This window comes from Cucumis sativus, chromosome 2 (assembly GCF_000004075.3).
Source record: "Cucumis sativus cultivar 9930 chromosome 2, Cucumber_9930_V3, whole genome shotgun sequence".
Classification (NCBI taxonomy): Eukaryota; Viridiplantae; Streptophyta; class Magnoliopsida; order Cucurbitales; family Cucurbitaceae; genus Cucumis; species Cucumis sativus.
Genome location: NC_026656.2, coordinates 10,276,758 through 10,303,152, shown reverse-complemented (window position 1 = coordinate 10,303,152; position 26,395 = coordinate 10,276,758). Strand labels below are relative to the sequence as shown.

At 31.8% G+C, this 26,395-nt stretch overlaps 3 protein-coding genes and 1 long non-coding RNA gene across 4 annotated transcripts; 1 reads left to right on the top strand and 3 right to left on the bottom strand.

Annotated features, from left to right (window-relative positions):
- Nucleotides 1–7,575: 7,575 nt before the first annotated feature.
- LOC101204148 (transcription factor MYB14) lies at nucleotides 7,576–9,671 on the top strand. Its single transcript, XM_004147097.3, has 3 exons — nucleotides 7,576–8,006; nucleotides 8,238–8,367; nucleotides 8,732–9,671. The coding sequence occupies exons 1-3, from the start codon at nucleotides 7,874–7,876 to the stop codon at nucleotides 9,327–9,329; spliced, it is 861 nt and encodes a 286-aa protein (XP_004147145.1). The 5' UTR covers nucleotides 7,576–7,873; the 3' UTR covers nucleotides 9,330–9,671.
- A 4,383-nt stretch (nucleotides 9,672–14,054) lies between these two features.
- Nucleotides 14,055–15,214, bottom strand: LOC116402082. Its single transcript, XR_004214469.1, has 2 exons — nucleotides 14,394–15,214; nucleotides 14,055–14,291 (listed from the first exon to the last, which is right to left on the bottom strand). It is a non-coding gene; the product is annotated as an uncharacterized LOC116402082 (long non-coding RNA).
- A 1,116-nt stretch (nucleotides 15,215–16,330) lies between these two features.
- LOC101204387 (malate dehydrogenase, cytoplasmic) lies at nucleotides 16,331–19,379 on the bottom strand. The gene is made up of 7 exons (XM_004147098.3): nucleotides 19,181–19,379; nucleotides 18,344–18,502; nucleotides 18,068–18,243; nucleotides 17,629–17,909; nucleotides 17,410–17,545; nucleotides 17,214–17,325; nucleotides 16,331–16,724 (listed from the first exon to the last, which is right to left on the bottom strand). The coding sequence occupies exons 1-7, from the start codon at nucleotides 19,221–19,223 to the stop codon at nucleotides 16,630–16,632; spliced, it is 1,002 nt and encodes a 333-aa protein (XP_004147146.1). The 5' UTR covers nucleotides 19,224–19,379; the 3' UTR covers nucleotides 16,331–16,629.
- Nucleotides 19,380–21,010: 1,631 nt separating this feature from the next.
- LOC101204634 (putative E3 ubiquitin-protein ligase XBAT34) lies at nucleotides 21,011–25,662 on the bottom strand. Its single transcript, XM_004147099.3, has 10 exons — nucleotides 25,325–25,662; nucleotides 25,118–25,232; nucleotides 24,854–24,934; nucleotides 24,636–24,724; nucleotides 24,113–24,204; nucleotides 23,813–23,894; nucleotides 22,908–23,010; nucleotides 22,740–22,823; nucleotides 22,408–22,499; nucleotides 21,011–21,975 (listed from the first exon to the last, which is right to left on the bottom strand). The coding sequence occupies exons 1-10, from the start codon at nucleotides 25,424–25,426 to the stop codon at nucleotides 21,352–21,354; spliced, it is 1,464 nt and encodes a 487-aa protein (XP_004147147.1). The 5' UTR covers nucleotides 25,427–25,662; the 3' UTR covers nucleotides 21,011–21,351.
- Between the last annotated feature and the right edge of the window lie 733 nt (nucleotides 25,663–26,395).

Below are 26,395 nucleotides of genomic sequence, written 5' to 3'. Positions count from 1 at the left end.
TCACTATGACTTTTTATAATGAACTACTTCCTTTCCCCTACCTTAATTTTTTTTTTTTTTTATTTCCACGGCCTGTTTTTTAGAAGCAAACCCTAGTTTGAACTAAAAAAAGATCATTTTTTTCAATTTATCTTTCATTTTAAAGTTGTAAAACTATGATGTAAAGGTAAAGTACATATAAATTTCAAAAACTAAATGTCTTGTTTGTTAATCATTTTATTTATTTATTTATTTATTTTTAAAACTTAAACATGTTTTCTCTTAATTTTTCAAAATTATTTGCATTTTTCTTTAGCCAAATTTCAAAAATAAAAACAAAAATTTTAAAATGATTTTTTCTGTTTTTTTGTAGATCACGTGGTTTAATTTTCAACTCCCCTTGTTAATAATTTTTTTTATTTTTGTAATGTACTGTTCTTGATATAATAAGATGCGTTTTTTGAAATTACGATCAAATTATCCAGAAAAATTCTAAAACGACAATAAAAGAATATAGAGAAAACTACCCTTTTAGTCTCTAGGTTTTGATGAATATGTATGTTTGGTTTCTAAGTTTTGAAAATAGATCTTTTTAGTCCTTAGATTTATAGAATACACATTTGGTCCCCAAATTGTGAGGCTCAGATCAGAAAAAATGAGTTATGTTGAAGAAAAAAGGCGTCGGGATGATCCTTTTAAAATAAAAAGATTGATCATTCTAAAGATAAAATTGAGAACGAAGGAAGGAAGTCGTGTTTTATAGAATGTGATGGAGAAAGAGTTGTTGCAGCGAAGAAGTTTTATCGTAAGAAGAGTTAGGCGATCTGATGAAGGAACACAAAGCGCAGTGAGAAAAGAATTGGACAGTTGTGGTATGTCACAAAAAAGAGAAGGCAAGGAAGAGTTTAGCTTCTCAAGAAGATAAGATTGACATCTCAAGGGAATGTCTAATCTTGAGTTGACCTATGACTTATGTGTCGAGCTTGAATTTGGCTGCATAGTGCAACAAGGCGGTAAGGCGACACGTGTAAAGTTGTAATTCTGTCGGGTAAAGAAAGTAACTAGTTCAGAGGATTAGTATAAATAGAGGTGAAGACCCTAAGAGAAGTACTGTTATTTGGAGGTTTTGTCAAGAGAGTGCAAGAAGTTGAATTGTCGTTGAGGGAGTACTAGGTAGGGAGAAGCGTTCGGGAAAGAAGAGGATTAGACATTTTCATGAGTAACTTTCTTAAACTAAACACTCTTGCGTGAGTAATTTGTAAACTAAATGTTTTCTTAATAGATTCTTTTTTAGTCTGAATTATGTATAATGAGTTTTGTATCTCTCTGTGTTATTATTGTTGTTGTCATTTGAAAAGAGAAAACTACTGCTTTCTAGGTGCTAATTGTGATGAATTTGTGGAAATCATTAACTTTATTCCTATAAAGTGAATAGTGATTATGTGGTGTGCATATAATGTAAGTGGCGTCATGTGGACGATCGGTGCAACAATAAATAAATTAGAAAACTTTTTAGACATTGTGGATGGAATGAACATATCATAGTAATGCAATCGCAAGATATTGGTGAGAGTGAACCGCAGTAGGTTTGATGAGGGGAAGGATTCATGTTCTTGGTGGAAAGGAATAAGCGAAGCTAATGTGAGATTTCTGTGATTATGAAATGAGGTGTTGGAAGATGCGTTTGAGAAATGAAAATGAATTTGTGCTTGACTTGTATTCCTAAAAAGGATTTCTGAAATCTTCACTCACTAAGTATTTGACTTACGTGTTTAAGTTTCTATTTCCCAAGTGATCAAGCATTGAGACCAAGTAAGGAAAGGTAAGACGGGTTATGGGGCGGGATAGGTGACCAAGTTATTTGTCTTCGGATTGCTTAAAGTTATTGTGTTTAGAGAGGGTTGCATGCATCCTAGTTCTGCGTGTGGGATAAAGTCTTGTCTTTGAGATGGGTTACTAGGCGATCAAGAAGAAAAATAAGAAAGGGAGTCTTATATTGCTAAACACCTTGACGAGAAGAGTAGCATCCCAGTGGATGAAGAGAAAGCGGTGAGCCTAAAGTTTTTTTTTTTTTTGTGCCTTGCGAGAAAAGAAATGTAATTGTAAAGGATTGGATCAAGTAATAAAAGTAGGGTTGTTTTTTCTATTTCTTTCTGTTCTATTGTGTTTATGTATCCATGTTGTGCTTATCACTTAGTATAGCTAATAAGTTTAAGTGTTTAAGGCTAGGCAATCAAGCTAAGTTGGTTGTATAAGTGGTTTCCGCTAAGTTGAGTTGTAAAGATATCCCCTTAAGTTCAAAGTTGAAGCTCTGTGTCGGAGATTGGTTTGAGAAGAGTTTTGCTTACTAGGTGTTCGACTCATTATCTTGCAAAGAGGTACAAGTTGGAAGTCTAGGTGACACGCCTCTTTCTGGTTGCATGAAGTGGCTAGCAGGGCGGGGCATGACACGCAAGTTTTCAAAATGTACCTTTTTTAGTCCCTAAGTTCTTAAAAATAGGTTTAAAAGGCCCCTCAAATAACTTTATATTTAATTTTATTTTAAATAATTATATGACATTTTAAATTAGAAGAATAACTTCTAAAAATCATATCCTCTTTAAAATAATGAAGTAAAATTTATAATACAAGAAAATGTAAAAATCGCCATAAAGATATATGTGGTTCAATAACAATGTGTTACTACGTCCATAAACAAAAAGAAGAACAAGTATTATTAGAGAGAATGTTTCAGAATGCAATATGCTGCCATTAGGTTAGCGAGACCTCCCTAGTTGGTTGTTCGTAGCACCACATAACCAATTCAAGACATTTCTACATCCTACATCAAATTTAAGAGAGTTTCTTTTAAGTACAGTAATTATGAAGTGAAGAAGAACTTCCAACTTTTAAGAACGAACGTTATGTCAACATCATTTCACCAAACTCGATCATTTTGGCATAATTATAAATTCTTACCGTAAATCAAATACCATATATGCTCTCTAAAACCCGTTAATATTTAATAATGATGCTTTTGTATTTTTTTTATATAGAAAATGCTTCGTAAATTAAATTAACTAGAAAAAGAAACAATGAGGAACAAGATCACTAACAAACAAGACACCACATGACATGTATAAATTATACTATTGTAGAGTTAAATCACTATATATATATATCTATATAAGAATAATTTAATTATAGATTGTTAGATTCTCGTATGAGTATTAATTTATATCTAAAGCTTATCTTCCACGGCTATACAATACATTATTCATACCCACATTAAAATAAATATTATTTTGAAACAGTACTTTATAATTGTAGATTAAAAATATTTAGAACTCTTCTATTAAATCAAATGTTTCAATCATAAATTATCACGTAATAATAAATTGAAAAATAAAAAAAATGACAAAATTGCAATCCAATTACCCACCACAAATTGTTTTCTAAATAGATTTTCTAAAAAGTTTTCAAATTTAGAGAAAATAAATTAGTTCAAAAAAGTACAATTAAACCGACAATGTTTTTATTTTATGATAAATTATTATAACTGATAAAAAGTTTAAAATTATTTATAAAATGTAATAAAAATATTTATTCTATCGATGAACTAATGCCTACTGTTAATAAATGATAGAAAATTTTGTTAAATCTTTTTAAGTGTATAGATTATATTGAATTGTTGTCAAATAAGTGTAATAAATGATCATTTGAAGAATAATAATTAAAAATATAAAAGTATAAAAATATTTAAAATTAATATAGTAAAACTATAGTCGATAGACTTGTATCGTTGAAAAACTCGTATGCTTTATCGCTGATAAACCAATATTTATAACATGGTTTATCAATGATAGACTTTTATCATAGATAGAATTTGACAAATTTTTTTATATTTATAAATTTTTTAAAATATTACTATATATTTAATTACTTTGAATCTAATTATTAAATTTGCAACTATTTCAATATTGTTTTTATTTATAATGACCCAACTTGTTAAAATACGTTAGCCATCCAAAACAAAACAAAATAAGTACTTAGCTAGCCTCCTTAGAAGAATTAAATCATATACTTTATTCCAAATAACTTTTGTTCAATATTTATTATTTGAATATTGTTTATTGATCTACTTTAATTTTGCTTCATTATTATTTGTCATGTCTTTTTATCAGTCTACTCTTCAGATTTTAAAATACTTATTTTGGTTACTATACTTTTAAAATAATTTTATTTTTTTCTACTTTATTTTACTTTTTAACACGTAACTTGTCACTCGATAAATATGTTGAAATATAACACGCTAATCAGTAACCACTATTCTATCTCTTAGATTGTATGGGCTAATAGCATAGTTTAAAATTCCTTAAAATTATTAGCAATTCATGATTATATCGAGAATGATCTTACAAAAGGTTATTTTCAAAAGTAGAAGGTTCTATGGACGACGGGGAAATATATATTTTCAAGAAATAAAAAAGAACATTTTTCAAAGTAAAAAAAAATATTAAGATTATTTATAAAATAGAGTAAAAATCATCTAACTCTCCAAACTATCTTTTATTTTTTATTTTTCTAACTGTTTGTTATTATCAATTCCACTTAGCAATTAGTATATTCATTTTGTTACATAGTTTTAAAAATCTTTCTATAATTACTGAACCGAACTTTAAAAACTACAAAAACAAACAAGAATATTTGAGTACTCATTTTCTTTTATTAAAAGTTCAATTTAGACTTTAAAATGTATATTAAAAAGATAACGTTTACTTACAAATTTTAACCAACCCAAACGCGAATTTACAAGAAGGAAATTCAAAGTGAAATTTGATTATTTTGACAAAAAAAAAAAACTAAACATAAACATTCATATTGGAGATGTGAAAATAGTTTCATGATTTTTTGTTTTGAAAATGAGAAGGAGTTAGAAATTAATAATGTAAATAAAGAAAAAGTTTGGCATCATAGCAAGGCACCATTACACCAAACAAAAGTTGAACACATTGTAGTACCGAAAAGGACTGATGGTTTATGTTATTTAGTATATAAAAAGTTTGATTAATTGGAATTTTATTATTAACAATGTTAGGTTTTGAGGCAAGTTGTGATGACGTCACATTATTATTAAAAGTTTAAGTTCACATCAAATTTTTAATAAGGTTTAAATATTTGACTAATAACCCAAGATGTGTCCTTATGCAATTAACCCTACCGTTGTCAATTTCAAGAATAGTAATAACAAATAAATAAACAGAGTTAATGAGTTAATAACTAAATAAACCTCACGTGCCATGCACGAAGCAACTTGGAAATGTCCTACTGAAGTAGCAGCCAATTGCCTGGATCCTTCCTAAAACGACGACGTTTCACACATATATATATATATATTTGGTTTTTTTAGGCTGCTTTTATTTACCAGTAAAAGGTCATAGTGGGAAATTGATTATTATTTTTCGGACCAATTCGCTTACTCTCTCGTGGGCTTTTACCAGTCACAATAAAATAAAAAGACAAATATATATTGGAAGTTTTAGCTAAAATTCGAAGTGACTTCATTTAATGTATTATTTATATATTTGTCAAAAAAGATATTATTATTTTTATACGTAACCGCGTATTTTTTCATATGATATATAGTAGAGTCAAATAGTTTCATTTTTAATAAAGATGATAAATTTGATAATGATAAATAATTGTAAGTCTCCTAAATGAACACTCACAAGGGATTAATGATATCCCATTGCTAAAATCTAGTTCTTTTTCTTTTTCTTCTTTTTGTTGTACTATTTCATGGATTTTATAACTCTCTATAGATTGAATTTTTAAGTGTTCATATTGGTTGTTTTGAGTATGAGGAATAAATTTGTGCATTTGGACTTAGAAGAAAAATAAATATGTGTCATATTCACATCATGTTTGATCATTTATTATATACTTAAGTTTTCTTTCTACATGATATGACTAGTGGGGTACGAAAACAATAAGAAAGAGTTTCGAGTTATATCTTCTTTGGTTGATAAACAAGAATTTGTAGCATGGTATGAAAATGAAAGTCGTGTATTTGATATTTTAGAGTGTCTTTGTTTGAACCTTCTTTTTTCGTTTGAAAAATAGAAATTGAGAAGAGTCACACAAATGATTCTATAAGTAAGTTCAATTACATATTCAATAAATTTCTTTATATTTTAATATTTTAAAGTTGGTTGAGTAATGATTTGGTTCTTATTTTCTTATATTGTTCTAAAATAATTAAAAATATTTAGAAAGAAAACCTCTCCGTCTTGTAAATCCATTTACACCAGTGTTATGCAAAAATAGTTTGCGTGAGCTTTTAAAGTTTTAAAATTCTACATATCCATTAGACATGAACATCGAAAGTTTAGTGTTATAGGTGTTTTTTCTTTCCTAAATAGTAGAACCGACGTAACAAAGAAGCCAAATATATTGGACCAAGAAAATGATAATATATAGACAATTAAACATACTAATAGAATGAATTGGAATTAAGAAAAATGGTTAATTGAGTTTTGAGCCAAAGAAGCCCAATCTCGACGAATTATGGTGAGACTAACCCAGCTCCTGATCATTTGATGAAAATGGAATATAGACTATGACCTATTAAGGACTTCACGAAATGATGGTTTGGGTCAAAAGCCTAAACCAACCTCCTCAACCTCGACCTTGGCAAAAGATGAGATCCTGGTCGAGTCTCAAATTTTGACGAATAGGACATGTTAAAGCATGATTTGACTCAATTAGCTCAATAGATAACCTAATATATGACTAGGAAACTCATACAAGGATGTCACATGTCAGGATTCTACTATAAATACATCATTATGACCTCTAAGGAAGTAAATCCATTCTAAGGCTCAAATTTTCTATTGATATATACTTATATGTTTTTCATGTATGATGCTCACCACATTAGTGTGTAAACATCTTATAAGTATAACATTTTTTCTTAAATAACAAATTTATCGTTGCTTTTACGTGAAGGTTAGGTATGTTTTTTGTCGACTAAAATTGTGACATCAATCATTTTTTAGAATTTTATTAGACACCAAAACTTAAATTAGAGAACTTTTAAAATCAATGGGAAGTTCAAAAATTAAACTTGGTAATATAGTTATATATATAAAAAAAGGAAATAGTAGATGAAAAATTCAAACCCATGTAATATATTTATTATTATTATTATCCACTTCTCAACCAATCCTTCATCTTACGTCAAACCTCAAGCCATTAATTAACAACATCCAAAATTCTCCCATCAATTATAATAAGATATTTTTAACTACTCTCCTAAAAGCAGAGAATTAGTAAATAAAAGATAAGAGATTTAAAAAGTAAAATAAAATGAGGAGAATACCAAAGAAACCAAAACCCCACTATTTCTACTTTTTATTAAACTAATAACAATAACAACAAAGAATAAAGAAATCCTTAATTTTGGTGGCTAGGATTGGCCCATTTTCTATATCTAAAACTCTCCTTCCTGGAAATTACCCCAATCCTCCATTTGAACGTAGCTGTTTTTGTCGACTTAGACTATTACTATTATTCTATATATTTATTCAAAGCACAAACTTTTGAATTTATATGAAGATCCAATTTCCTCTATAAATACCAATCTGAATTCATTTTCTTTGAATCTCCTTGAGTCATTCTCAGTTCAGACTCCATTTCAGAGCCTAAAAAGGGAAAGGAAAAACAAAAAGAGAGAGAAATTTTAGTATACTTGAACAAGAACCATAAACAAGAAGAAGAAGAAGAAGAAGAAGAAGAAGAAGAAAAAGAAGAAGAAGAAGAAGAAAAAGAAGAAGAAGAAGAAGAAGAAGAAGAAGAAGAAGATTTTAGTGATTATTAATTATTATTGAATTGAAAATCAATAATAACAATAATAATGGGGAGAGCTCCTTGCTGTGAGAAAATGGGGTTGAAGAAAGGTCCTTGGTCTCCTGAAGAAGACAGAATTTTAACCAATTTTATTCAAAATCATGGCCATAGCAATTGGCGAGCTCTTCCTAAACAAGCTGGTGAGTTTTTCTTATTATTACAACTCATTTGTCATTAAAAAGGTTCCATTTTTATTTGATTTTCTTTTATTTAATTTATTTTTAAATATCTACACAGAAAAACTTAAACCCAGAAAAACCGATTTACTAATTTCATCCAATTTTGGAAAAGAATAAAGTTCGGATTTTTTAAACTTAATTTGCATCTTTTTCTCTTCCTAACCTTTTGCTTTTGTAATTTATCGTGTTTAGGTCTTTTAAGATGTGGAAAAAGCTGCAGACTTCGTTGGACAAATTATTTGAGACCTGATATTAAGAGAGGCAACTTCACCAAAGAAGAAGAAGATGCCATTATTAACCTACACGAATTGCTTGGCAATAGGTAAATCTTTCTCTCGATCTTCATTTTTTTCTTTTAGGTTCTTCTCCTTGCATCGAATGACTTTCAAATCTTCGTACTATAAATTCTCTTATCTATAAAAATTAGGTTAGAAAATAAAATTTACTATAAATCTCATCAACTTTTAGATTTTCAATTATTTTAAATAGTATAACTTCCATAATATAAAGCATACCAACTAAGAAGTACTAAATTCAATTATTCCTCTCCATGTTACGAAAAGGATATATTCTCGACCAAAACAATGTTATTCATTTCTAGCTAGATATTATATGTTTGAATTTTTTTTGTTTTCGTTATGAATAAATTGGGTTTAACTTTTTATTTCCCTTTTTGTTACTATTAGATGGTCAGCAATAGCAGCCAAGTTGCCGGGTCGAACTGACAATGAAATCAAGAATGTTTGGCACACACACTTGAAGAAAAGGCTGGAAAAAAATGTAATTAAAAAAGCAACAGCTGCAAAATTATCTGAAAACAAAAGAAAAAAACAAATAAAACCATCAAATTCTTCTTCATCCATTATTATTGATAGTACAAATCAAACCCAAGTTCCCAATTATTCCTCAACAACAATGTCCCCTTCTTCACAACAATCTTCAAGTTGTGAGATCTCTTCATCACTCACAGATCATACTTACATAACTGAAAATGAGTACTACAGCTACACGGCCGAGGACGCCATGCCGCCAATTGACGAGAGCTTTTGGTCCGAGGTGGTCGATAATTCGATGACGAATTCCAATTCCAATTCAGATTCGAGTTCAAATTCGAATTATGATAGTGAAGAGAAAATGGAGGAATTCCCACCGGTGTCCATGGATATGATGGAAACAGATTCGGATAAGAGATTACACGGTCAATGTGTTGTTGATGATGACATGGAATTTTGGTACAATGTTTTTGTCAAAGCTGGAGAAATTTCTGAATTGCCAGAATTTTGAAGATCTTTGGAACTATTCCCATATCAATGGAAATTCAAATGTTTTCCTCATTTTAGTTGATAAAATCAACGCCTCTAATTATTCAGAGAATAATTCACTAAAGGATGAAGATTATTTGGATATCTGGATTGTGGAGAGAATTATTGAGGGGAAAATTATGAAAAAATCGAAAGAAAAATTGAGAGAAATTTGGAGATTATTGTGTGAATCTGAAAGAGGTAGTCGTAAATGAGTGATGAAGAGAGAAAAAAGAATGAATTTGAGATTTATTTGCGGCTTTGGATTGGAATTTGTATATTCTTTTTCAAGTGAAAGAAATTATAAAAAAACAAAAATTCTTTATATTTTTTCCCCCTTTTCTAATTATACCTTTGGCAAAAATATATGAATTAGATCATGAATCTAATGATGTTTTTTCAATGTTTTTTTTTTTCTCACATATAATTATGTCTAGTTCCTTTTTTTTTTAAATCAAGTTTATATGTATACAGAAATCTATTTTTTGAAAAGTTTCATACTAAACAACCATTAAACTTTAAAATTATTTTAAAGGACATTCAAAATACCTATTTCCTTTATAAGTGGTTATATGAATTTGAAAAGGCTAACACTAATACACATTATATTGTTGGCATCATAATTATTTACAACACCATTTCACAAAATTAGTTCATTTTTACACATCCAACTATCTATGCATGTATTTATGTCCATTATGTTGTAAATGATGCTAGGCATTTGTTTACCTATTACTTTTTGTGCCACTTATCATTCATTGTTTTTTTAAATGAAAAAAATATATATATTCTTTTCCAAGTGGAAAAAAAAAAGAAGAAGAAGAAATTTCTTTGTATTTCTTTTTCTTTTTCTAATTCCACCTTTAGCAAAACTATTTTAATCGGGTCATGAATCTAATGATGACATGCAATAGTTTTTTTCTCCTTTGGTAGATAATGATAACTGATATTATGATTAATTAATAGTATTAATGGTAAAATCGAGACATGTGCACTCATTTCATCTTCATGTTCCTTCGATGGTAAATTATTTCTAATCTTTAGAGAAGAAAGACGAGCTGCAAAAAAACAAAAAAAAAAAAAAAAACACTAATGTGGTGCTTGTCACATAACCTCCCATACTTTAGTCAGTCTCTGGCATAAGAGGTAGAGCAAGTTTACCTTTTCTCTTAGTCTATTTATATTGGAGTTTTAGAAGTTTTCTTCATCCCTTTTAGATTCAAAATCTATTTTCATTTTTTATTTGAAAAACCAAATACTTTTGAATATATTTGGGCCAAGTGTGAGGATGTTCTAGTATTGTACACATCAACCATCATACGAGATTACTAGGCTCGGTCTAAACTTTTAAGGTGTGTTTGGGCCTCATATAATCACTGTCGGCTTGAGTTATAATAACCCTAACACTTGTTTGGGACCCAAGTTATGGAAACTTAGTTTTAAGGTTTCCATAACTCCCGATTTACATCATGACACCCTCACAGTTTCTTCCTTAACCCGTGTAATCCTCTCCATACTCCTTCCCGTAATTCCCTCTCTCCTTCCCTCTCCCTTTGTTTTCGTTCCTCTCTTCTTCCTTCTCCCATGGCTAACCCACTCCGCCAAAGTAACACGACACCAAGATCTCTGCAAGCACCGCCGTGCCCTCTCCCTTCATTTTCGTTCCCCTCTTCTTCCTTCTCCCATGGCTAAGCTGCTTCGTCCAAGGAACATAGCACCAAGATCTCTGAAAGCACCGCCAAGCTCAACCCCACAAAATGGGCTCAAGCAGGGATGTTGGTACGATAGCAGAGGCAAAAAAAGTGGCAGGACTCCTAGGGAGGTTGACGAACAACAGGACAAAATGTGTGGAGGTGTTTGAAGCTGAAATTGATGAACTTTACAGGTAGAGAAATTTTGATGCACAAATAGGGAATCTAACGGCAGGTCAGAGCTGCACTGACGGATGAAGATACTTGCATCGGAGGATTTGAAGGTGAAAGGGAAAAAGTAGTGGATTTGCTATGGAATCAGTGATGAAAGTTGGTTGTATTACAAGTAATGCACTTGCTTTGGTTAATAAATTGGTTGCCTCTCATTTTAAAATTGAACCAAATATGTAAGGAGATTTGGAATTTCTGTTAGAACTTGATGTGAAGATTGGATTTACATGTTATAAGATTGTATAACTTGTAATTGTACTAATTGAAAGAATTAAAATTACATACTATTTTTTAATTGAAAATTAGATTATGATCTCATTCTTTTTCTTTCTTGTGTGTTGAAATAAAATTATGATCATTAATTGGGCTAGCTCTTTTTTTCATATCTTTCCTTGAATTCTGACTACAATGGTGATTGGACAGTTTGTTCTTTGTTGCATAATTCTCGAAGATGTTCCAATGTTGTTTCATGTCCTTCATAAATTGTACAAATATGACAAAGGTTTCATGTCTCTTTTTATGATGCTTTACCCTAGTGGATTTGAGATGATCTCCATGATTTGTTTGTTTGAATGCTTGAAAAAAATTGGAAATTTGAATTTTAGTTTAAGATTTCAATTTGAACCAAACATGATGGATGTAGGTTTTATTTGTTGTAATTAATGGGTACATGTTGTTTTGATTTTTTTTATCTATGCTTTTGAATTCTTTTTCTTAATTTTGCATTTAATAATAATAACGACTTTAGTTAGTTTTTTAAACTAAATAATATGTTTTTATTATTGCATACAATTTATTTTGATATTAAAATAACGGACAACGATTAAAACAAGCTATTACAACATAAAAAGTAATGGAATGGAATATGCAAATGACGGAATGGAATATGCGAATGACTAGTCGAAGACGTCTACAGAGTGGTCGAATTTACAACGTTGTAATTAAGAAAATTAAGGCCAAATGATTTTAAGAAAAGTATGATTATTTAATAAAATAAATTTGTGTATTGAATCTACATTACATATATTAGAAAAAAAATATTGTAACACTACTATCATAACCCTTCCTCCAAACACATTTTATCATAATACTACCCACATAATCCTTCCCCCAAACACATATTATCATCAACATGATAGAACTAAGACATGCACAGCGGAAAAAGAATCGAATTTCTACCCTAATTGCCACCATTAACATGTAACACTAAACTAATCAAATTGAGGTTTTAGGAAATATTACCTTTGAAGCTTTCAAAAATCTTCGGTATCTCCTTACTAATTCAAACCGAGACCACCACTAGTAGTCAACTACTATCCTCTAGACAAAGAACCAGGTTGTGGGACCCAATTTGGTGTAGAAAGTAATGGAGATAAAAGGAGATTGGAAGGTAGAAGTTTTTTCTTTTTCTTGGTTGAGATATTGGAGAATGATAAAAAAGGCAAAAGTTTTCAACCATTTGCATCTAATTAATTTGTCAAATCTCAACACCTAATGTTCCACTAACAATTAGTGGAACTTAGTGAGATAGGTGTCTACATCCCATATAACCACATATCCCACTAAGATTTAGTGGGATTATTCAACAAAATGTTGGATTTTTCCACTTAGTCCAACGGTAAAATGGTCATTAGATATTTAAAGTCAAAAGTCAAACTTTGACTTTTCTAAGTCAAAAGTCAACATTTTGACTTTTTACAAATTTTGACCAATTCCATCAATTCCCAGCTTCTTAGTATGAATCTGCATTCATACTTATAGTATGTAAAACATAAAGCTCTATTTCTAATTAGAATACCGACGACTATATCATTATATTTGTCGGTTTCTCTTTCTTCTCCCAATTCGAACCATTCGACTTATTTCATCACATTGTTCTAAGTTTAATCCATATGAGCTAGTAGAGGAACCTAATGGACCTATAGATCATGGGCTCCAATGATTCAAGATTAACTAGCTAAACACTTTTAGAACGAGTTAATCAACATTCGTTAACTAACGGGTCATTCCACTAAAGTCCCGTAGTTACACTCCTCTCACTATAGATATATTTGTGTCCATTTGATAAAACCATAATTAGTAAGTTAATCCTTCACAGGTTGCTCGTAATCTTGGATGGGTCAATATACCGTTTTACCCCCAAGATTACATCTTGCTCTTTACATCCCACTAATTCACTATTGAACAATTGGTTTAAGGTTCAACCTATAAACCTAATCCCTCTCGGGCCAATGAGAGGATGGGGCCCATTGTTCAAGACTTGGATTCAGTGCTTAAGAGAACAACCTATCTACTAACCCCAAAGCGGGTAGGAGTAAATTCCATCTTGTACCCCAAAGCGGGTACTACAAAGTGGGTCGCATCCATAGTTTCTCTAAATAAGGCGTCACACCATTATTCATATACTATAGACTATTTAGGTTATATACTCGAACTTGATCCACGTTTATGTTTACACATAAAGTTCAAGTTTATTCAAAAATAGCCTTGGAACTTGATTTATTGGATTTAAGATTATAATATTTAATTTCTCAATAACAACTTTATTGAACAAAATATGATTACAAACTACGAGTTTTAGGACAAAAAATTCCAACAACATGTACACATATTTATTTAAAATATTTTGATGTTAAAAATTTGTCGTTATTAAATAATTTTTTGTTTTGAAACATTCTTTTATAGAGTTCTTGTAACGACCCAACTTTTCTAAGTAAGTCGAAATCGTTGATTTCAAACAAATACCAGTTTACACAAAAATCTCAATTTCAATTAATTTCAAAGACTCAAAGAAAGCAAAAATTTATATATGGGTCCTGTTTAAAATAACCAAAACTTCCAAGAAAGGTTAACCAACCATCAATTCGTGAATGCACTTAAACTATAAAATTTTCTAAACAGTTTCAAGTACTAAAACAAAACACGAGAAAGAAAACATTAAGCTGAAGCAAATTAAAATGTCCCCTTTGGCAATCACGCTTCCTTCCTGCCCCTCGTCGGTCTGCCTCCCTTGTTACCTTTGCCTGAAAAATTAAACATAAAGGGGTGAGTATAAACATACTCAGTAAGAGACTCGCTACTGGTCTCGTTAGGGAAAAATAAACTATTAGCTCCCTATGGATTACCCTGCACAGTCACAGTCTTGTGATCCAGTAGAATATACGCAATCAGTCTAACGTCCCGAAGGATGCATAATCAGTCTAGTGTTCTGCAGAAACACATATCAGTCTAGTGCTCCCGAAGGATGCACATATCAGTCTTGTGATCTCGAAGGATGCACATAAAGGTGGTGATCCCATAGGACACCGGCAAGGTAACTACTCAATAGGAAAACTAATAATTTTCTCAGGGCAAACAAGCAAATTGGTCCAAGCCCAAGCCCAACAAGCAAATGGACCCAAGCCCACCTAGCCCACAAATTTTCTCTATAAATAGAGACATTTGTTATTCATTTGAGAGGTCTTTGGTTGAATGAAGAATTGAAGCTCTGAAGTACTGAAGCTCTAAAAAATTGAAGATTCAAACTTCTATAAAGCTCTCAAGACGTACAAGTTCTTATCAACTTCGAGATCATCAACTTCTTAAAGATTGAAGACATGAAAGATCCAATTTTTCTTGAATTCCAGAAGACTGAAGCTCAAATAGACTGGCAACTACAACATCCTAAAGACCGAAGATCAAGAAATTCTAAATTTTTAACTTGTATTCGAGATTTTTAACTTGTATTCGAGAGAAATCATCGAATGAGTAAATACTAGAGATTGTATTCACAATATTCATCAATATAACAAAGTTCAATTTCACGAAATATGTTTCTTCGAAATCTCGTGTGAACAATCACGTATTCATGAATACAAATTTGGAAACAATGTTCAACTTTGTTAAATCTTAACTAAATATGTTATTTTCATGTTGGGAAGATTGCACCAACATCTTCTAAAAATATGACTATAATTTCTACTAGATTTTTGGATTATTGCTATTGAAATCAATTAATTAACAATTTATTTGTATAATTCATAATTGATATTTTTAATAACGATTTGGATTCAAATTTTAGATCATAATCTAAAATAATGACAAAGATAAATTCAACCGTTTCACAATCTTTATATTTTAAACTATTTATGAAAATTTTATTAAATAATACATAATATCAAATATTTATTAATACATAGTTTTGAGATAGAATTTCTTATTATCTAATTTAATATGATTATAAGGAGTAATGATATAGTAAAAAAAGCGAAATTGAGATAAAGAGAGATGAAATCTAGGGTTAATATATAATATTTTTTTATTCGATTTCGATGAATTTACAAGTTCGTGCAATAATAAAATTAAAAAGAAGCAAAAATGAAGAGGATGGATTTTTTATGGAGAGAAATTAGAAGAATGAGAATAATTAAGTTGGTGGTGTATTAGTAGCGGTAGTGAAGAAAGTGGGCATGTGATTTCTAGCGATGATGATGACGACGGTGGCGATTGTTGCGGAAGGCGTATCTATATTCATGATTTTCGAATGTTTCTTCGTAGAGAAAAGAGGAAGAGGAAGTAAATAGGGAACAAGCAAATAAAATCAATCAGGTGAGAATGAGAAGTATTTAAGTTTTTTGGAATAAAATCAAATCAAATCAAATCAAATAATCTTTATGTTTTTTGGAGAAAAAAATTATGTAGAATATGTTATTGTAACTATAGATAAACAATTATATTTTTCAGACTGAGTAGGGACTAAAGAAATTAGTTCATTTATTTATTTTTTAAATTTTTATGTTTGACTATTCTAACAATTTAAGATTATTTTTATGTTTTGTTATTCTAACAATTTAAGATTATTTTTGCTATTTTTCTAGAGTAAAACTAATAATTTGATATTGTTGTTGATAATTTAAACCAATAAGAAACTGTTCCCCATATCAATGACAATGAGAAACAAAACTCCAACAAATAATACATACTGTTTTTATTTCAATTTAAAATTTTAGGTATTACTAAAAAAGATAAATTAACTTTTAAATTTGCAAACAAACAATTTTCGAGAATAAACAAACATATCGCGTAAACAAATTTGAGGAAATTATTGTGGTGAGTTGATAACATACGTGAGAATCCAATCAACAAAGTTTTTCATGTAAAACTCATCACACAGGCAGTTGATGGTTTCATTGCCGGCTGAAGCCGTAAGGGAAAGGAAAAATCCTCAACAAAATAGGAATACATAAAAACACAAAGGAAGCAGAGAAGATGTATTGTCCTGTTTTCACTGCTTCCTATAACCTCTTCTTAACAATGGCATTATTCAATCAAAACTGTAGCCATTCGATTCAACAAAAAGTAAATTAAGAGGCACTTTACTATTTATGAGAGGCACGAGTAAGCCAACGCCTTTTCCTCGGTCAGCTCCTCAGCAGTCAAGTCCAGTTTCTTCCTAGAGAATTCATCAATCGAAAGTCCTGGATCCATAAAGGTAGGTATCACAGAGAAACAGATGAGATCTCGGGAATCGGCATGGAGTATACATTATGTGCATAAAGAAAAATATATAGTGAATCACATGAATATATCCACGCCAATAAAATTTGGCAACATATAAGAATTCCAAAAACTTCCACATAGAGACGATTTTCATCTCCATCTGTTTTCTTTACAATTATCAGATGGAATCTCGGCAGGACGATATCACAAGAATCAGGATGAATGTTATGAGAAAAGCGAATAACATCAAGCCTTATAATTGAGAAAGAGGATTTTCGGGTTTAATGCTTCTACTTGGGTGTTGATGATTTCCAAGGATTTCTTACACTTTAGATTTGAGACCTTTTATTGTAGTTAACTGGTTGGCACCTTTTTTATTTGTGCTGTTTTTTTTTTTTCCAATTTTCATAAGCATGGTTTCCCACATTAATCAATTATCAATCAAACGAAAAAAAGTAAACGAATACCTTGCACAATTGACCATTCACCGTCACGACAGGTAACAGGGAATGAGTAGATCAGTCCAGCTGGTACATTGTATGATCCATCAGAATAAACTCCCATGGAAACCCAGGTGCCCTGGAAGGATATTAAGTTTAAGTGAGCTCCATAATTCAGTATTTCAAAACACGAAATAGAAAAGACTTAAGCAAAATCACCAACCTCAGGAGTTCCAAGCACCCAATCACGGATGTGATCACAAGCTGCACTAGCAGCAGACAATGCACTTGAGAGCTTCCTGGCCTTGATGATTGCAGCACCACGTTGTTGAACGGTGCTAATAAACTCTCCATTCAACCTTCAATGGAGAAACAACATATATTATTATTAAAAATTCTTCTCTTCAAACTTAGAGATAGAGATATACTACAGAAACTCTACCATGCATCATCAGCAACAAGCTCGCGGACAGATTTCTCTTCCCCAGATGATAACTTGACAGTAGCATGGTTGACATCAGGGTACTGTGTTGATGAATGGTTACCCCAAATAATAACATTCTTAACTTCTGATACTTGAACGTTCAATCTCTCTGAAATTTGGCCCAATGCCCTGTTGTGATCCAACCTAGTCAAGCAAGAAATATTTCTCTCCGGGATGGAAGGAGCAAACTCCTTCAAGATCAGTGCATTAGTATTTGCCGGGTTAGCAACAACCAAGACCTGAAAGAGCAAGGATACAAAGAGTCAGTGTCTGATCTTTCGAACATAACGACTCAAAAGAAATAAAAAGCATTACTTTTCGGGATAAAGTCTCTAATATTACATTAGTATGAAAAATTATAAAATGATTTTTATGTAATTAAATTTATGTCAGTTACCTTACAGTTGGCAGCAGCGTGCTTTTCAAGGGCAGAAGCCTGAGCCTTGTAAATTGAGACATTTTTGGACATCACATCTTTTCTTTCCATACCTTCTTTCCTTGGGAATCCACCAACCATGATAGCAATATTGACACCAGTGCAAGCCTCAACCACATCGGTTGTAGCAACAACACCTAAAACATTGTATCAACCATCCACAAATGATAAGGTAATCCCAGAAACCATAGACAGAATTCGTGTTTGATATTAGAAAAGTATTGCTGTGTTATATACCTTTAAGGAGTGGGAAAGCAGCATCCACCAACTCCATCTTTACGCCATTCAAAGACTCAGCAGCAGGTGGGATATCAAGCATGTGCAAGATGACGGGTTGGTTAGGTCCTAGCAATACTCCTCTTGCAATCATGGGCACAAGAGCATATCCGATTTGTCCTGGAAAACCAAGAAGCAAACGCATTATTCATACAAAAATAGTGAGGCTGTCAACAAAATAATCCAATTAACTTTTAGTCACTATAAAGAAACGCCTTCCATCAAAATAAAGTTTGATAAAGGACTATATAACCAAAAAGAAAAAGCTAGTAATTGACTTCTCTAAAAGAACGAACAGTAAACCTAATTTATCAAATTAAAGTATAATAAATAACTGTACAAGCAAGATCACATAAGCTAGAATTTACAAGAACTAATCAACATGCACTGGTGCTACTTGTCAAGTAAAAACACTTCCATAAGCTACGCAGATTCACAGTGCAGATTCACAGTGCAGATCCACATCATTGTCTCAATCTTTGAACACTCACAACTGTAAATCTCACTAAACATAACTAAGAAAACATCCAAGAAGCTATAATTCCGGAGCATAAACTTAAGAAATGAACTACAAACAACAGATCTGATCGTAAACTCAAACTAAACACCAAAAACTAGATGTACTCAGCAACAGTAACAGATCTCGAGCGGAGGAACACAAAAAAAAAAAAAAAAAAAAAAAAAGGAAACAAAACAAGAACGGAAGCAATTGAAAGTCAAACAACGATCTCAGATCAAGTTTTAGCACATGAATAGAACCGAAAAGGAAAGAAATGGAATGTTTTATAGTAGAGTTACCTGCAGCTCCAGTGACAAGGACTCGAACTGGTTCTTGAGCCATGGCTGAGGAAGATCAAGAGAAAGATGAAGAATCGGAAGAGAAAATATGAAAGAGAGTCAATAGAAAAGTGGAGAGAAGATTGAGGGAGATGAAGCGATATTTAATAGCGTGAAGAAACAACGGACACACTGAAACCTAAGGGGCGGATTTTTCTGGTCACCAATCAAACGACGCCGTCACTGCGACGGAGGTGGACTTCACGAACGTTAGTTAACGGCTTTAGAGAAAACGGTCTCTTAGAAACATTAGGCTATAATAAAATTTTGTTTTTTCTTTCTATTTAATTGAAAAAGAATATCATTTTGATTTTTTTTATTGTACTTTGTTATTTGTTTAATTTGATAGTATATAGGGAAATAGTAAGAAAATGATAAAATAAGTAAAATATTTACCCATTATGACAAGATCAATAGTAATGATCTAAGGACTCATATCTTAAAAGAATTTGGTAGAAAGTCTAATAATTACTAAATTTAAAAATATCAATAATTATATTTTAACATTTAAATGCAGTAGGTCTAAAACTTAACAAATCATAATAGATGAACTAAAACCGTATTTACCTAACTAATTCTTCAAAAGGGTTAATAAACTTACAGCATATTTGACATGTTTATGAACTTTTATATTTTACCTCCAATAAATAGATGCACCAATTGATATATTAGTTATAAATTGAACTTTATATCTAATAGAAACATATTAATCAATTTTTAATGATTTAGTAGACTTTTTTGTTGAAATTTAAATTTTAATTAACTTTGAGTTATGAAAGTTGAGAGGCGAAATAAAAAATAGACTATTAGACATAAATGACAAAGCTTGAGTTTTAAATGTTTCTTCTTTCGTAAGTCCTTATTATTTAATCTTTGAAAATGCTTTATATATTAAATTAGATAGTACAGATAACAAGTCCAACTACTATTTATATATACGAAAAACAAAGAAGTTCGAGGTTGAAATAGCTCCCCTCGAAATAATATTTTTCCAATATATATATATATGTTACTTAAATTCCTAAGTCAATAATAATAATAATAATAAATAAATGCATATCATATTCATATTGTGATTGTTTTGCTTTTCTATATTCAAATAATAAAGACAGGTGTGAAGCATATTCCGTTCCAGATGAGGCAACGAGAAAGGAACAGTGAAGGGCGAAGTGTGTAGAGGAGGGGTAAGAAACTACACGTCGTATCGGTGGGGTCACTAAGTTAGATGTCGTATTGAGGACCAATTGGGCACAGGATTATCACGAATCACGAAATTGTCAAACGTCACTTTATGTATTTTTATTTTTCAAAAAGAGAAAAGAAAATTTTGTGGCTGAGGGTTTACTAATGTGTCTATGTGCCAGGAAAACAGATGTTGCAATGCCTTCCAACGTTACTGTTCTTTTTTTTCTTTTGTTAAACTTTACCATATACAACCTATTTTATTTGCACAAATAATACAAAGTTTTTAAATCTGTAGAAGTCCTTATTCACCTCTAATGGTTGACCAGTTTAATAAATTTTATTATATCAAACACTTCACAATTCCTTTTCACTCTTTGTCCAGGAAGACAAGAAGCATTCCTTCTTTAATGATAATTAGTCAACTTTTTCATCTCACATGTTCAGAGAAAAACATTTCCCTAAAATGATGTTACCAGAATTTAAATTTAGGACCTTCTACTTGATGGTACTGATTCCATTTCAATTTCCACCCACATGTCCTCAAAAATAAAACTTTCCTCACTTATTTGAGAAAAAATGATGCTACACAAGTTTAAACATAACATCTTCACCATATTAAAGCACACCTTTAAAAACTAGATGTAAACAACGAATGAACAAACTCGTAATCTGAAATAAACAAATTCATACACAAAATATATTTATACACACATACGCCTAGAGCCTAATTTATGAGTATAATACTCATTTTACTACCGTTTTTTTCTTTTTCTTAGCAGAAGTTGTAACTGTAAAACAATCTGCTTCTTTCCATCCAAATAATTTACATCTGTGACTTCAAAAGTTTATATGATGTAAGTATCATAGGTAAAGATATGTAACGCAAACTATATTGGACCAAGTTCAACGATACTTCATCTGATTGTGCTAATTGATTTGTAGGCTCATCATACCACATACAACTTTATGACTTGATTGATCTTGGTGCGACAAACTGGGCATCCCCAATTCTTGGTTTTGATCTCATTTAGACAAGACATACATCCAGCCATATGGCCGCAGGGAACACAGGCTCCTTCTACTGGAGAATCCAAACATATGACACACGTCGAGTTGCCGTTACTTTGTTTCCCTTCATTCCCAACTGATGAAGATGGTATGACGTTTGCAGAGTCAGAATCAACCAACGGGTAGTCAACTGTGCCTGTGCTAGCCTCAAAAGTATTGGCTACCACAGGTGGAGCTGTGGGAACTGCATTTGGAGGATGCATGATCTGGATGACAGGGACAGGATCATTTGGTGTTTCTGCACAAGCATCGTGGCTTGCTTCGTGCACTGTCCATTTGCTAGAACTTGTTTTAGGAGGAGCAGGTTGAGGTAATGCGCCGCTACTGGAGGCACCTGCTTCAGAACTCGATGAATGAGGATTATGATGAAGCTGTCCTCTTTCCTGCATAGCTGACTGAATAGAGGCATTTATGGCCATCATGAGCTCCGGATCTTCAGCACCGGGAGATATCGTCGCAATGTTGATTGGGCTCTTGTAATCATGCGAAGCTGTAGATTGCACCTGAAATTTCAAAACAGCACTTGATATTATCATCAGCCCCACAAAAGCAACATTCATTTATCTTTAATGGGAATGCAGGCATAGCCAAAAAAATACTTCGAAGACAGGAAAACGTAAGAAATGCAGTTTTTCCCTCCACGGATAAGCATGTATCGTCAAAGACTACAGCATGAAATACCGAGACCTCATTGAAATGATGTTAGAAAACTATTCTCGATTTAAGAAAATACTCGATTATAATATATAAAAAAAAAAAAACCCTTTGGATAATGGATTTGTTAAAGTTTGCCTCCAGTTAAGTTTTCTCAAGATTAGCTTGAAAGTTTAAACCACAACAATATAGATATTCCAAAACTGATAGCCTGAGAACAATATGTGTTAATAAATATGTTTCTGTCACTTTCAAGAAATAAGAAAGAAAAGGCACGGTACCTTTGGCTGAGGAATCCCTTTGCAAGCATCACAAAACCATTGAAGTTGTTGTCTGTCGTGCTCATTAGCAGGTGCGAGTCTAAGGCGTCCAGCTGCAGAAACCACAGAAATTAAACAAAATTACTTACTACATCTCAACTATAATAGCAACAAAATTGATTCCACCTGCTGAATAATTTGTAGGATGAAAAACAGTGGGCATATAAAACATTTGATATTTGAAACATCAAACTCGCAAAATTATAATTTATGTTTTTATAGAATTTTCAAACATGGAGTGTGAATGATTTACTTTTAAATAGAAGTGTATGAGCATTTATCTTCATACGTACTCTTTGATTTTCGAAATCGACATCTGGCTTCCCAGGAGGTGTGGCAACTCCGTCTTCGCCTCCTCCCTCCTCTTGGGGTTAGGTCTGAGAGCAAGAAGCCAAGGTCAATAAATAAAATGGAAGAAGTCAACAACTGTGAAATGGTGTTTTCTAGTAATTAGAAATTACTTGGAGTGTTGTCGACAATGACAACAGACGGATCAGATTCCTGTAACCTATGTTCCTCTAAATATGATTTCCACAATGGAATAACTAGACGAGGCTGGGCATCCTGTCCATTCAATAAAAAAGTCTACACATGAGCAAGATATATAGAATCCCCTAATACTTTTTAGAAAGAGAAACGAATCCCCATTAATATTTTAGAAGATAAACAAATCCCCCAGTATAACTAGTACAATGTATAGATAAAACAGCAGTATCTCATTCACAATAAAATACATTGGTCAGAGCATGATGCTAAGGAAGCTATTGTGTTAGAGCAGGATGCCAAAGAAGCTATCAAATTTGTTTGTTTAGCAGATGACAGATTTGCAGAACAATCCCCAGGAACCAACATTTTTTATTTTATTCCAAATCTCAACAAAGAATATGTTGCATTCACATTTTCAAAACAAATTGAGGCTGACCTATACAGTCCAAGAAAGAAATTCCTTTACGCCCCTATATATGCCATAGTTGATTCAGTTATTAAATAATTATCAATTTGATTCAACCATCAAAAGCAAAACGAGTACATAAAATAAAGCATTTTTGCAGGAAAGCAGAGACTGGTGAAACCTTTCGCAATGATTAGACATAACTAGAAGTTCATGAATCCTTTAAAGGCATAAAATAGAAAAAATGCATATAAGTCATATAAGTTATAAAGATCGCACATAAGCTACTCCTCTCCCTCTCTCTATTTTTTTTCCCTTTATTTCTGTGGTGGGGTTGAGGGTGGGGGTGTATGATCTTCACAGAAATCATATATTCATTTTCTAGAGACGGGATAATGAAATATAACTTGGATCACAACTATCACAATACAGTCAAAGGAAGGAAATGGAAGACTGACATATTATAACCAGTACCTGTAAGCTAGCATATACGGCAAGCTCCAACTTGGTAGGCTTCATAGGATTTCGAGAACCACAAGGTAAAACAACTATCCAGCTGCAGAAATTTTCATGGTTAATGTACAAGCAATATCATATACAAAGTACTGATAAAACAATCCATGGCTTTACAGAAAAACAGGACAAATATCAAAAGATAGTGGAAGAGATTAGCTGGTGCCTTTAACGACTAGCATATAATGCAGGGTATCAATATTATTTGAAAGAGGGGGGAAAAGATAAACATGACCATAATCACATTGAAAAGATACTCACACTTTCCGTGAAAGGAAATGAGGAGCTAGTACTTCAAGAAACTCCGGCCCATAAAATTCCCGCATCCAACCAGAGAAGAGACTAATATGATTCTACAAAACATCATAAAAGACATCCTTTTGAGAACAGAAATAGTATCGAAATGAAGTTGCCAGTTGTATAGTTTAGAGACTGCTTCAACACAATGAAGAAGTATTTTCATTTTTCTTTTGAATTCAACGACATGGTAGGTGACAAGCTCCGAACCTCTGACCTCTTGGTCAAGGGCAAATTTGTAAATCAATTAAGTTATGCTCAACCCGATATATTAAGATGACATTTATGTGTTAAAATGTACATAAACCAATAAGTTTATTTAAGCCTCCAAGCCTAATGATAATTTAACATGTACTAGAATAGAAAATTTCACCCATCTAATGTCATTTTTCTCTCCAATTGATATTAAGAATTTACATGTTGAAACAAATTAATATTTGAGCCTAAATGCAGGGAGCATTGATAGTATATAAGCATATTCTCTAACCTCAATGGCACGAACAACATTCTTGTGCCCTGCTGCTCTGGCAACTTCCAATGCAGTTTGGCAAGCATCATTAATTATCGAAGTATTTGCTGGTAATTTGAACAACAATAAGCATTCTTTATAGCAAAAATAGATGTTAAATCACAACAAACATAAACAATTATCAGATACTGGACGTAGACCAAGTTATTGTATTAAAAATGATAAAGAAAACAAACCTCTGTAAGAAAGAAGTAATTTAACAGTATTTTCCAACCCTCTTTTAGCTGCATGATGCAACGGCGTTCCACCATTACGGCCTAATAGAACATAAAGCCAGATTCAAATCAAAACACATGCGCTAACAAACACTAAAGTACAAAAACAAACTGATCTAAAATAACAAATTCTGATATCCATTAAAATATAATATTCATATCCAATAAATCAATTAATTGACCAAATCTACACATTCATTGAAACCCTAAAAGTTCAAACCAAACCTGGTGCAAACGCATTGACATTGGCGCCAAGTTCTAGTAACGTTTTGGCCACGTTATAAGGCTCTGGTTTCGTACAGGAAACAATCAATGGAGTCTTCCCTTCCCTATCAACCCACTGAAGCAAATAACCAACAACAGATTCACGAAAACAAGATCATCAATGAGGAAACTAGTAAAATAAAGAAAAGAATTTCGAATTCCAATCACCTCAAGGCCGGCTCCTTCTGCTGCAAGGGCTTTAATCCCTTCAACATCGCCGTTGCTAGCCCGTTGATACACAAGCTCATCTTTGGATGGTTGCTGCCCCATACAAGATCCAGACACAAAAAAAGAAAACTAAGAGAAGAACAAAGAATTGAAAGAAATGAGAAGTTTTGCAATCTCTGAGGTAGAATATTGAGCGATTTTAGAATGTGGCAAAAATGATCGTTCTAAAAATAAAACCAAAATATTGATGAAGCAAAAGAAAAGGGAGCGGGGGGGTTGAACTATAAATAAACAAAGAAAAGGTGTTCCGCTTTTTGGGTTTATAAGAAATTGAAGGGCGTAATTATGAATCCACGGAAGAGTTGACAGTTGAGAACTTGAGAGTTGAGAGAGTAGGTTTTGGAAAATAAATAAATAAATTGTAGGGGGTGGGTAGAAATAGAAATGGGGGAGTTGTGTAATTTCAGAGAATATAGAGGCTACCTTCGAATTTCCTAGGAAATATCTTATCAATCCTTTTCTTCCGTTTAATTTTGCATTTAAAGATGTAATTTAATGTAACGCTATGTTCGGTGTCTCACATTGTGGACGCGTTTAACTCTAAACGTCGTCGTCTTTATGTTCTTCTCGGAAAGTCATGCAAAATTATACAATAATAATAAATTTTAAAATAATTATAAACATGAATTTTATAATATAAATGGACATCAATCACAATTTAGACTAAAAACAAAAAGGAAAATGAAAGAAAAAATTCAACATCTAATGTAACAAAATTCTTAAAAGAAATGTACTTATATATAAACCGCGTGTTTATTTAAAAAGTCGAGCAACAACTATTTAATTATGTAGCGTTACATATAAGAGATAAAGATACATTGAAAAACTATGTATTTTTATTATTAATTTTAAGATGTGCCTTTTTCAATTCTAATTTCTTCCCAGACTCTATTTTTTTCTTCTTTTTCTCGACTTTTAAATTCATGTATGATCGTACTTATTGTTTAAAATAACAAAATCATTCCAAAAATTTACCAATATTGTAAAATATCAATCTATTAACAGCCTTTT